General features: G+C 34.6%; 1 protein-coding gene across 1 annotated transcript; it reads left to right on the forward strand.

The window, feature by feature from the left end:
* The first annotated feature begins 1,891 nt into the window (after positions 1-1,891).
* On the forward strand, positions 1,892-8,794 carry LOC136807720 (uncharacterized). The gene is made up of 5 exons (XM_067064329.1): positions 1,892-2,294; positions 2,890-3,019; positions 4,043-4,072; positions 7,302-7,427; positions 7,918-8,794. Exons 1-5 carry the CDS (start codon positions 1,947-1,949, stop codon positions 8,400-8,402), a joined length of 1,119 nt encoding a protein of 372 aa, XP_066920430.1. The 5' UTR covers positions 1,892-1,946; the 3' UTR covers positions 8,403-8,794.
* The last annotated feature ends 3,607 nt before the right edge of the window (positions 8,795-12,401 follow it).

Consider the following 12,401-nt stretch of genomic DNA (forward strand, 5'->3'; position numbering starts at 1 on the left):
CAAAATGTAAGATAATATATAAAGAAAGCAATACAGAGCTGTTAATGAAGGCCAAAAACTACCTTTCCAAAAGAAAAAGTTTAACAACTGAACCCAAACTAGCAAATCAATCCAAAGAAAAAATATATACGACAAAATCAATAGTAAAGATCATCGATGGAAATAGTTCAAAACAAATGCTCGAATACCACTACTATTCAAGCCTAGTGTAAAAACTGCCACTTAGTACACATCCATCGACCCAATGCCACACACCTGAATAACCATTTCCATCAGACATACACATGAAAAAACAAATCCAATAAAATGACAAATCCGGTACCAATATTGTAAGGGTACATAAGTAGCTCAGTTTCGACCCTTGTTGCTGGACTGACTTATGTACCAAGAAGAAATCAGGGTCACCTGCGACACAGGTCCACCGAAGTGGTCATTAGCAGCAATTTTCTTCCCGAACATACAATACACGGTTTTTTTATAAGAACAAACTATATAACATTAACATTAACACAAACTATATAAGAACATAAGGCTTCGAGCCCAATTTAAGAACATTCTAAGAACATACTAAGGCTTTGGAGACTTAAAAACATGCAATTTCTTAAGAAATTACATCAAAATGCTCAAAAAATGCTGAAAATAAGAACATTTTAAGAACATTTTTAGGCTTCAAATCCAAAAAACTAAGAACGTCCGAAGGCTTCGAAAATTTTTGACGTTCTTATAAAAAAGAAAAACGTGTAAGGTAAACAAAAATAAAAATCGACAAGTCCAAAGTAAATAAAATAGAAGAAAAAAAATAAATAAATAAATATCATGAAAAATCCAGTAGGCTATCACAAAATAATTTTGAGTCGGCGCTGAACTCTTTAAGAAAAGGATGTTTACCATACAATTTCTTCAAGACTCTCCGTATTCCTGATTTGTTTGCACCTTGTTTCAGCATTCTCCCATACAGGCAGTGACCAGACTGTTAAAAATACTAGTTAAAGAAGAAATTCGGGCACTACGGAGGGTCTCAGCTCCTATGCAGGATTCAATAATTAATACTCAACATAATAATTAACTTTCTTTACAATTTTCATGACGTTAAAGTTATTGAGAATTATTTTTGTAAAAGTTATTCATAAAAGACGTCTCGTGACAATTAATAGGACACAGAGAGAAACCGACACAAGAACTTTCTTTCTATAGAAGTGGTACAACTCGATACTTTTTTTTCCGGACGCCCTGTAATCTGGTTTACCATGAATGGTTTTACGCTCACTGGGTATGTGACACGGAGGTGTGGCAAATGATACAAAATTAATTGAATTATAATATTCCTATATGTATTTTGATATGTGGTTACATCACCGTGGCATCTACGGATAGATGCTCAAAATAATTGAGAGAAAAACACTTTTTTCTTTTATAAGAATAATTTCATAAGAACAATGAGGCGCAAAATCGCCAAAAATAAGAACAATTTAAGAACAATGCTGAGACTGGAATTACTCAATATCAAGCAATTTAGGGGTCAAAGTAGTTAAAATACTTAAAATACCTCTATTTCACCCTATAAATAAGAACAGGATAAGAACAATTTGAAGCTTAAAATAGTAAAAAATAAGAAAAGCTGAGCTTCATAAATATTTTACTACATCTATAATAAAATAAGTGAGAAATAGTTCACCACCATGAAAAAAGACAGTTGATGGGTTTTTTATACTGAATGTATAGAACCGTGTCAATGGTCATTCATTTTGTGTGGAGAAGATATCGAGAAAAAATGAATAATTAAAACAGCAATACATTCAGTGTTCACTAGATGAATATTATGTACCAATCAAAAAATAATAATTTCATACAAGTCAAATTATATAGATTTGAAATCTTTTTTTTTTTTATTTTGAAACTTTTTCGAAAGAAAAAGTAGCAAATAACTTTTTACGCCAATAACTATCATGCTCTTAAGTTTTCTTCTCAATATTTTACTATTATTTGCCAAAGCTGACGGAGAACAATTATGGGAACCGAAAAATAGTCAGATTTCAGTTCACAATGAATCAGCTTTGGTGATAGTCAACCAGATGAGATTTCGAGATTTAAAAACCGGATATATGTTGGGCCAATTTGGCCTTATGCATGTGGTCAACTCAATGCCTGAATGTGCAGCTGCTTGTATGGATACGGATGGTTGTGTCAATTGGGCATTTTCAGATGGCAATCAATGTCATACTTATACATTTGCGTTACGCACAAGACCAAGGACCACATATTGGGGATTTTGGGGTAGGACATTTGAGATAAAGGTATGAAGTTTTGGGATATTTTTATGTTAAACCATGGGATCATTAAACCCTGAAAGGATAATTTTGATAAGAATAAAATCACCAAGCTTTCAAAAAGACTAGAGAATGCTCAGGTGGTAGTACATGGCTTTGAAGGTATGGTTGTATTAATACACTCTTCTCGAGATGCATAAATTTATTGTTGTCCTCGTTTTCAAACAGATTTTATTACTATGAAATTATACATTTAAACCAATTTAAATTCCTAAAAGGCAACATTAACTCTAAAACAAAAGTTCTTGAAATTCAAAATGTCTCATGAGGTGTAAACAACACAATTATCGTTGTGAATAAGTAATTTTATAGCAATAAAATCTGTTTGAAAACGAGGACAACAATAAATTTATGCATCTCGAGAAGAGTGTATTAATCTTTTGAGATAAAAGTGAGTGTTTTATTTTTTTTTCTTTGCTGCATTTACCTGGGATTCGCAATCTCTGCTGCATTCATATTCATTCACGATCAATGTTTTATAATTATCCACTGCCACCATAACATATTGCGATATGGATGTATTCTGGAAATTCTCTAGCTTTTTTTTAAAGCTTCTTTTTAGAATCCATGCACTGAAAGTTTGAATTTATGCGAACACGGCAGTATTTGTTCACCAGATCGTAACACCAAAACGTACCAATGCATCAACTGCCCTCCCCCCTATACTGGAAAACATTGCAATGAAACTACAGGTATGAAGCGCCCAGCTGGCACACAACGTTGTTTCAACGTTTATCAAACAACGTTTATCTAACGTTCACAACGTCCATTTAACGTTAAATGGACGTTGAAACTACAGGTATGAAATGTAAACCTGTTTAAAAACATACCTCGCACATGACATAATCCGAAGGACTTTGCCGGGGCGGACTGACCCTGACGGCCGACAGGGACGTGCCGCTGGAGTTTGATATGTGGACCCTGTCAGAGAAAAATTTTCGGAAAATTGAGACTCTGTTAGAACGAAAAATCTAAAATTTTCTTATTTTCACCATGAAAAGTGGCAAAAATCACTGAAAAGTGACTGAAAGTAGACGAAAAAAACATTTCCCACCCTGAAAATTGTCTGAAATAACTAGAAGTCAACCCTGTCAGATACACTTCTTTAAAATTAGTAGATCTGGGACTCTGTCAGATATCTTCAGAGCCTAAAGAAGTGACCCTGACCAGCGACAGGTCCCCGTACCCTATTTTGCCTAGGTGTCCCCCGGATCTTCCCCAGAAAATAGGACTACTAAAGAAACTATTATCGTGAGTGTATCAATAGGCTTTTATATAATAATATATATATTATGTAAATGATTTTTAGGCCAAAGAACAAAATTTCCGGGTTAGAAATTGTAATCATAACATAGACTATTAGAAACAAACCTTTCTTTGAAGGAATTCTTTATCATCAGAAACAATGCATGGTTTTGTGTTTCGGCCACCATCAGCTTTTTTATATTTACGTTATGGTGCTCCTATACTAGCTGCAGTCTTGTAGAGGTCTGCCATTTAGATTAATCAGTAAAGCCAATAAAACAGGGATTATATGGAACGAGGTTGCTTGAAGTTGATGAAAAAATCTTTCTTTACAAAAACTTTTTTCAAGATCTGGACGAGGAACTACCCTACCAACAATACGATATAATTCGAGAATACTTCTCGAAATCCAAATTGTGAAATGGACGATACTAAAGCTAATTTGCCTATTCTTTTCATTTTATTTTCAGAATTAATCGCTCCCACAGTTTTACATGATGGTAAGGAATTGTTTTGGAAGTGTTGACTTCAATTTTGTTTGAAAAAATCTTTTCTTTCCTTGTGTGTCGGGCTCTTTTGTCTTTTGATCATAAATATATCATCGATCATCGTCCCCAAACATAGAGCTGAGTAAAAGCCAGTTGATAAACGAGTACTGCACGAAATGCTCTCCGTTGTCTTTAATTTTGACGAATTTGAATCAATATCAAATAGTGGAGTAGGCTAGCACATAAAAAACGGACGATACTTCAAATTGTGATAGAGCTCTGATATTTTGCACAGAGGTTCTACCGTGAAAAGCACAGGTCGAAATCATATATCGACGCTGTGCCGACGAATCGAGATTCTATTCAGCGCGCAATCAACGAAGACAAAAGTAACCATGACGACCATCCAAGATCTTGGATGAAGTTCAAAGTTGATATTTTTATTCCCGTCGTTGAAAACACAACTAAAAAATATCATCAATGCTTTTTAAAAAGAGTCAGTGATAGAGAATCATAACATAAAGTCTGTCTATTATTTCGATTCAATTAAAGTGATATTTCCATAATTAATAGTTTAGTAATTACTGTTATACATTTGGGGATCATGTAAAAGATTTCTTTCGAAAGAGACTCACTTCAATTACACTTGGAGGTTTCTGGGGAATTCGTAAATAGTAAACTGTATACTGATACAGTCTGCTAGACATTAATAAGGTAATATTTGCTCTTCATCTTTGATTCTTTCTACAGTGATTAGATTGACACATGCGCGATAAAATTTCTATTATTGGTCTTCAGAGGTTGATATATTCTTTGAAAACTTAACCTCTGATACTCAGGGTACAGAGGTTCCTCATGAAGTAAAAAAAATAAAAATTAAGAAGGAAACTCATAAAAATGATGTTTCTGTTGATGTCAGCACAATCCTATGTCGGCTATCCCGGGAAAAATAGCGAGAAATTACGGAAAAGGTAGAAGAATCTTAGTGCAGCAAAGTGAATCTTATGCAGAACGACGGTAGAGCTTTTCGTATAGCTCAAAATAATTTATGAAAAGGCCTATTGCGACATCTGTTGTCCATCAATTTGTTTCTAACCTGATAACAGATGGTCATAATTTTTTACGCGCATGGTAAACCTTAGACGATCCTATCGCACATTATCATTGAAAAAGGTAATAATTCAGGAAGTGGGATAAATTTGAAAACGAGCTTAGTTCGGGGCGGAGTAAATAATAAATTTGACGTCAAACAGAAAGGTTGTGCTCTTCGTTTATTTTTCAAAATGAAGAATTTTCAATAAAATTTTAAAAATATGGAAAAAATAGCCAAATTTCAACCAAAAACGACATCACCTGGCAAGATCCTGATCCCTGATGAAGATGCGAGTGACAACAATCGATGTACCGAGCATAATTGTATAAAAGACGATGAAAAAATGAGAATTCAATGTCATAAATGCCAACGAACGCTACATTATGCCTGCACTGGACTACCACCATACCAGTTAAATATGTTTTTAAATAAAGGTTACCGAAAATACGTGTGTATAACTTGTTGCTCTCCGGCAAAAGAACTCGGTAGAAAAGTTCATAATCAAGTGGAAAGAATTAAAAGCTGCACGCACAGTTATAAAGAAATCGAATCGTGCGAAAGTATAATAAAAGTCAAAAGTGAGAGTGAAAAAAGTCTAAACACAATGATCAAAGATTTACAGGCAAGATATCAGGAATACATCAAGGATAAAAAAAGTTACCAATCTAATACAGAGCCAGTTTTCCACGCTAGAAACAAAACTAACATCCAAGATAGAAGAGACGTTGAATAACAAGACTGCAAAAATTCAAACCGCAACAGAACCACGTAAGAAAAGTTTTGCTGAAGCCACTAAAAACAATGATCAATTAAGCGTAAATAGCATGAAACAGCTACTACGAGAGGAAAAAATCGACGAACAAATTGAGGACCAAAGGAAACTATCGACAGACGCAAATATCATTATCCATGGGGTAAATGAAAATGAAAATAAAGAAGATATCGATTTCGTTACTGAGCTTCTGAATGACGTTAATTTAAAGACTCAACCAACCTACGTCTCTCGTGTTGGAAAAGAATCTAAGGTTATGCGCCCAATCAAAGTTGTATTCAAAGACAGTCATAACAAATACAGATTCATGAAGAAGTTGACTGAATTGAAACAACACGAGAAGTACGTGAAATTAAGTATCACCGACGACTTGACAAAAATGGAGAGGGAACAAATCAAAGAGTGGAAAAAGAGAGCAGACGAGATGAATAAAGCCAGATCGAATGACGATTTTAAATGGAGGGTACGAGGAAGCCCTCGTGAAAAATTATATTTTAAAAAGATTTTTTGTACAAGAACGGTTTAGAGGCCCTTGTGCCTCAACTGTAATCACCTTACAAATTGTAAAGTAGCGTTGACTTTTATCAGCCTTTGTTGCTACCTGTTCGTCAACTTGAAATAAACTATTACATACATACATACATGGCGGAGGTGTTTACAGTTTGTTCCAAACTTTTTCTCGGAAATCGCCCTGCCGCCCTGACTCTGCGCATATATATAGTGAAGATATGTAATATCTGTCATTTTAGAAAAAGAAAAGTATTGATATATAAATAACTCAAACTGATAAAAACGAAAAAAGTTAAGAATATTTTTGTTAATTGTGTGTATTTACGATTTTTTTGGTATTTTTTATTTTTTAATCATTCCGAAACAGAGGGTAATTTAGCAAAAAGTTAAAGGGAATTTAAATAGTGGTATGTGAAAGAAAAACCTAATCCAAATGAAGATAGAAGAAAAGTAATAGTGGAGAAACAATGAATTGCAAAAAACTTTTTTGATAAACACACTTCCGTAAGTTCATCAAAATACATACAAAATTGGGACAAATACAAAAGCAAACATATATATTTTCCCGCGTTCACTGACCCTCTAAACGGACGATAGCATCGTCTAGGTAAACCTCTAAAGAAACAAGAATCTCATTTCGTGCCGCGATGTCAAAAATTAAATTTTTCTGATACAGCGCCTTTTTTAAACACAATCACACAACTTTGTTGTCATTCCCAGTCCTATTAGACGAGCACGGTCCTATCAAAATTGAAATTGCATATTCGTCAGTTCGTTTATTATCATACATCCCTTTAGTGCTTCAGGGTGGAACGCAGAAAAAAACGGCGATCTGATTTCAGGTTATTTGTTTCTTATTACACTAGATATTTTGTCGGGTCGCAACAAGTCATGTCGCACTTTATGGTACCATTTCGATATACCGAATGCATGGATCTCTTACTTCACACATCCTTGGAACGATGAACGAAAAATCAAAATCAGATGCTATAGTAAGTCACCCAGCTGGGACACAACGTTGCTTCAACGTTTATTTTTAACGTTCACAACGTCCATAGATGAACGTTGAAACAACGTTGTGTGCCAGCTGGGCACCACTTTTTGACTTTACTGATGAATGTTGGTACAATCGAAAATCGTACTTTTCGTGAGCGAGTGAACTAAGGGGCTGGGTTTGAGTTTGTTAGTACAATATTTAATATTTAAATTTAGGATGGGTTGGGAGACTTCCAGGCTATATTCTGAGCCTTATTGGACTATTTTTGAACTTTTGGATCCTCAGATTCTAAGGTCCTAAGTCAGAGTTAAAACTCTACCCTTCGAACCTACTTTAGAGCACTTACAAATCGATTGTGATTTCAAAACTTCCTGGGGAGTAACCCTTTTTTCTCAAATATTATGACCTTGATTGTAACTCACAGCTGTCGATATTTACGATCTGCAAAAGTTTCGTAGATTGTAATGTTTTTTTTCTCTTTTAAGGATATACCAGCATGATAACTACGGTTATGAATGACAACCAGCCCGTTACAGATTTGACAGCTGACCACCTAGTGGACGGGCTTGACTTGACGGTACCTAATTTTAGAGCAATGACATCCTTTATGCAAGCCTATGAAAAATTAGTACAGTTCGATACACTGGTTTTTCAATGTTATCGGCAAAATATGACTAATATTAATTTAAAAAGCGTATACTTTCATCTCTCAATTTTAAATTATTTTATTAACGCAACTAATACACGACCAAAATTCGCTAGTGAGTGGTTGCTGACAGTTGACAACAAACCCTGGAATGGGGCAACGTCTGATGGTTTTATATCCAACAGCAATGTCGATGTCGAAGAGAGATTCTATAAGAATTTATTCAAAGCTAGTGATGGACTTGAAATTACTTTCTCAGATAATCTTGGCAAATGTTTATCTATTGAAGATGATTGGCATTCCTATACTGTGCTAATTCAATAAAACTGATTCATAACTTATCGATCATTTTTTTTCGATCCAGCATTAATTTTTATTTCATTTTTATTGTATTTTTATTGATTTTTATACATTTGCACAATATTTTTTAGCGATTTACACAAAATTTTTTTTTCGGGGTATCAATGAAAGTTTCCGGGATTTTATAACTTAGAGGTAGAGTTGAACACGTCTTTTTTTATAAGAACATCCAAAAGTTTTGAAGCCTTCGGATGTTCTTAACTTTTTGGGTTTAAGCCTAAAAATGTTCTTAACATGTTCTTGTTTTCACCGTTTTTTTGAGTAGTTTTGCCCATTTTTCTAAGAAACCGAGAGTTTGAGACCAGCTGTTTTAGAGTCAGCAAAGCCTTAAAATGCTCTTAACTTGACGACCAAACACAAAACCCTCCGGATCTTCATATCTTGAGTTTTAAGCCTTAAAATGTTTTTAAAATGTTCTTAATTTCGCCAATTCTTTAGCATTTCTGTGCAATTTCTCTTAGAAATTGAGCATTTTAGAGCCCATGAAGCCTTATGTTCTAAAATATAGTTTGATCTCTTAAAATAACGTGCACTAGCAAATTTTGATCCCAACATAATTCCAAAGTCACATGAAGATATCAATTAACTTGTCTTGTAAATGAACTGTTTATTTAGAAGAGAAGGCCATATCGTAAACCTGGGTTTAGGTCCCAGGCAAAAAGTAGGCCCCCTGAGTTTTAAGTCCTCCCAAAGATTCATGAAATGTTTGGTAGCCCTCAGGGCTTTCGAGAGCATCTTTCGCGTTCTATGACGTGTTTAACACGGATCTGTAATACTATATTACACCTATAAAACACACGTAATAGAAATTATCTTTCAATGTTACATGCATGTTACATATGTTATTATATACAAAGAACACGTATTTAAAAACTATTAATCAGTGCGATATTATTATTTTCACAAGAGTTATTCTTCAATCTTTAATACTGATACGATAACAAGGTAAACGATGTTATCGTCCATTACAGTGATAGTAAAGGCGGGAAAATATGGTGGTATGGCGTTATGGAGGTATACGGAAAAAAAAATTGGCGGGAAAGTTTCGAAGAAGACTGGCAAACTCTACCGACTGTAAACTTTTTTCGGAAAAAAGCCCGTTTACGGATTTTCTTCGGCTTTGGGCGTATTTCTTAGATAGTGATTTGTCTTATACTATAGCATAGTCTATAACTATGGGTGTCCTTGGGGTAGAAATGCTATTGTGTTTGGGTCCAATAAGGATGGTTTTCGTGCGGCAATCTTTTGAATTTTGAATGGGGATGAAAATAAAGTCAATTTTCAACTTGGGCTGAAATTTTGTAGGGTATTTTACAACGAAAATGTTGACCAAATTTTCCAGTGGGGTGATGATCCCGCCGGATCTGTGACATAGGGGTATAAGAGATCATTTTTTTCAGGGTCACTCAAAGATCTGGTACTTCTATCCCATTCTATCTTTGAGATTACAATTTTCTTATGTTCTTAATCTACTCCATATCATGGGACAATATTTTCACTGCAATTATTCCCTGATATAAAAAGCTAAGGAAGTCAAGGGATGTCGACCTTCCCCTTCTTATTTATTAACCGGATAGAGATGACAGCTTGATCCATTGCATCATTAACTAGCAAAGAGACGAACATAGCGTGGTAGCTGATATCATTACTACTGTTCCATATGTTTATTTAAGAAAGGCATTTATAAGAAAATTTCCAAAAGTTTGTTTGTCGTGTTTCCTTTTTGCATTGAGTTTCAAGAAGGGCAAGAGGCGAGACTCCTGGATGAGAAATGAAACCATTTATTTCCCATCCAAAACGCCCGCGCGTAGTTTTTACACAAACACCGGATTGAAACTAAAATCTATCGCTAGATTTCAAAAAATGTAGTCCTGCAAAACAAAGGATCCACTAGATACAATCTGTCGTAATGATTACAGTGCGTTCTATGCGCGTTTTGGATGGGGAATAAGTGGCTTCAATTTCTCTTGCCTGAGAAAGGTTAAAGTTTCACCTCTAGCCCTTTGGGCTTGAAACTCAATGCCTTTTTGCAACTTAGACTATCAAAATAGTTTATCAATTCATTCCCAGCTGGCACACAACGTTTTTTCAACGTTTATCCAACGTTCATAACATCCATATAACGCTAGATGAACGTTGAAACAACGTTGTGTGCCAGCTGGGTTACTAACAGGTTCAGTACAGAAGCTTTTTCTTTAGCAATCAGTATGACTTTTGTGACTTTTTGACAACTAAGTATAGCTCTTATAAAAAATCATGATGCGCAAGCAAAGTTTGATCTTTGACGTTTCAGAAACGGATGACGTAGGTTCGGCTCAAAATGGCAACGGATTAAACCATGCGGAAGAGGCTATTATGACTTACCGGACATAAGACCGGGACAAAGACACTGATTTGTCGGACGTTGCTAAAAAAGAACAGGTTGATTTCATCCAATTTAGGGCTATTTAGAAATTAAAAATTTTAGAAATGCATTTAATGAATTTTTTCTTATACTTGCTTCCGTATTTGTAAATATCTCATAACTTTTTCTTTTCAGTTCGGTGTTATAATTTCTCGATAGCGTCATTTCAGAAAAAAATCCTAATGATCTTTGTCTCTGTTGAAAGTGACTTTGATAATTAGTAAGGCGACTTACGATGAAGGCATTTTAGATGATTAAAGATTGTTGAAGTGCCGAAGGTTGTCAACAGATAAAAAGTAAGTTAATTGTAGCTGCACTTTAGAGATCTTGGCTAAGTAAGAAGTTTCGAACTTTCATATGGTCAATCGATGAATTTTCATCGAAAGTGTATAATTTCAACATATAAAAAGTACTGCACATTGGTTTATCATAGCTGTGGTTTGGATATCTTTCGAACTTTCATATGGTCGATTTGATGAATTTTCATTGAAGATCCAAGAAAATCTGCATTAACGACAAAAAAAGAGACTCGGTGCTTTCAATCAACCGTGTCCTGGCAAAGATGAGATCAGAACAAAGGTACACATTTTTTTATAAGAACGTAAGGCTAAGAACAAGTTAAGAACATTTTAAGGCTTCACGGACTCAAAAGCACCCAATTTCTTAGAAGAATAGAAAAAAGTACACCCCAAAAAGGCGAAAATAAGAGCATGTTAATCTAAGAACATTGTTTGGCTCAAAACTTAAAAAGTTAAAAGTGAAGAAAAAAATTCTGATGAGTGATGACATTTTTGATTTTGAGGGGGTTTCCATCAAATTTTCAAATGGGGTAGAAACTAGAGTAGGGGGTAGTGACCGCCTTCCGAGCTATGACTCACATCTCTTCAAATATTAACATCTGCAACTTTCAGGCATCATACACTAAATAATTAATCATGGACTTTAAACGCTTGGAATTATATTTCAAAAAGAATGTAGGTCATTATATTTTGGGAAGCCTCAGTTCTATTTTCCGTACCCAGCTGGCACACAACGTTGTTTCAACGTTCATCTAACATTATATGGACGTTGTGAACGTTAGATAAACGCTGAAACAACGTTGTGTGCCAGCTGGGTACATTCAATTTTCCTCAATAATTGATACAAAAGAAACGATCCATATCCGCATACAAATCGTGTTTACGCACGACCAAAATAGCGTGGGCGAAAAATAAGAAAGAAAGTTGCAGCTACACTTTTTTTTATAAGAACATCTAAAATTTTTGAAGCCTTTGGATGATCTTAACTTTTTGAGTTTTAAGCCTAAAAATTTTCTTAAAATGTTTTTATTTTGACCATTTTGTGAGTATTTTTGTCCATTCTTCTAAAAAGTCCACAAAGCCTTAAAATGTTCATAGCTTGTTATTAACGATTTGGCCAGCAAAGCCTTATGTTCTTATATAGATTGTACTTATGAAAAAAAACGTGTATAAAAATCTACAATCAAGAAGTAAATTAAACCGATGGATACATATTTAACTTAGAGCACTAGTGTTAGCCTGGGAATCCAAGCTCATAAT

The sequence above is a fragment of the Clytia hemisphaerica genome, unplaced genomic scaffold, assembly GCF_902728285.1.
Source record: "Clytia hemisphaerica strain Z4C2 unplaced genomic scaffold, Clytia hemisphaerica genome assembly, whole genome shotgun sequence".
Lineage (NCBI taxonomy): Eukaryota > Metazoa > Cnidaria > Hydrozoa > Leptothecata > Clytiidae > Clytia > Clytia hemisphaerica.

Bases quoted from the DNA above. Each gene is read 5' to 3' on its own strand.
- LOC136807720 (XM_067064329.1), top strand. From the start codon at position 1,947: ATGCTCTTAAGTTTTCTTCTCAATATTTTACTATTATTTGCCAAAGCT. The intron at 3,020-4,042 runs GTATGAAGCGCC...TTTTATTTTCAG, and splicing joins ACATTGCAATGAAACTACAG to AATTAATCGCTCCCACAGTT. The intron at 7,428-7,917 runs GTAAGTCACCCA...TTCTCTTTTAAG, and splicing joins AATCAAAATCAGATGCTATA to GATATACCAGCATGATAACT.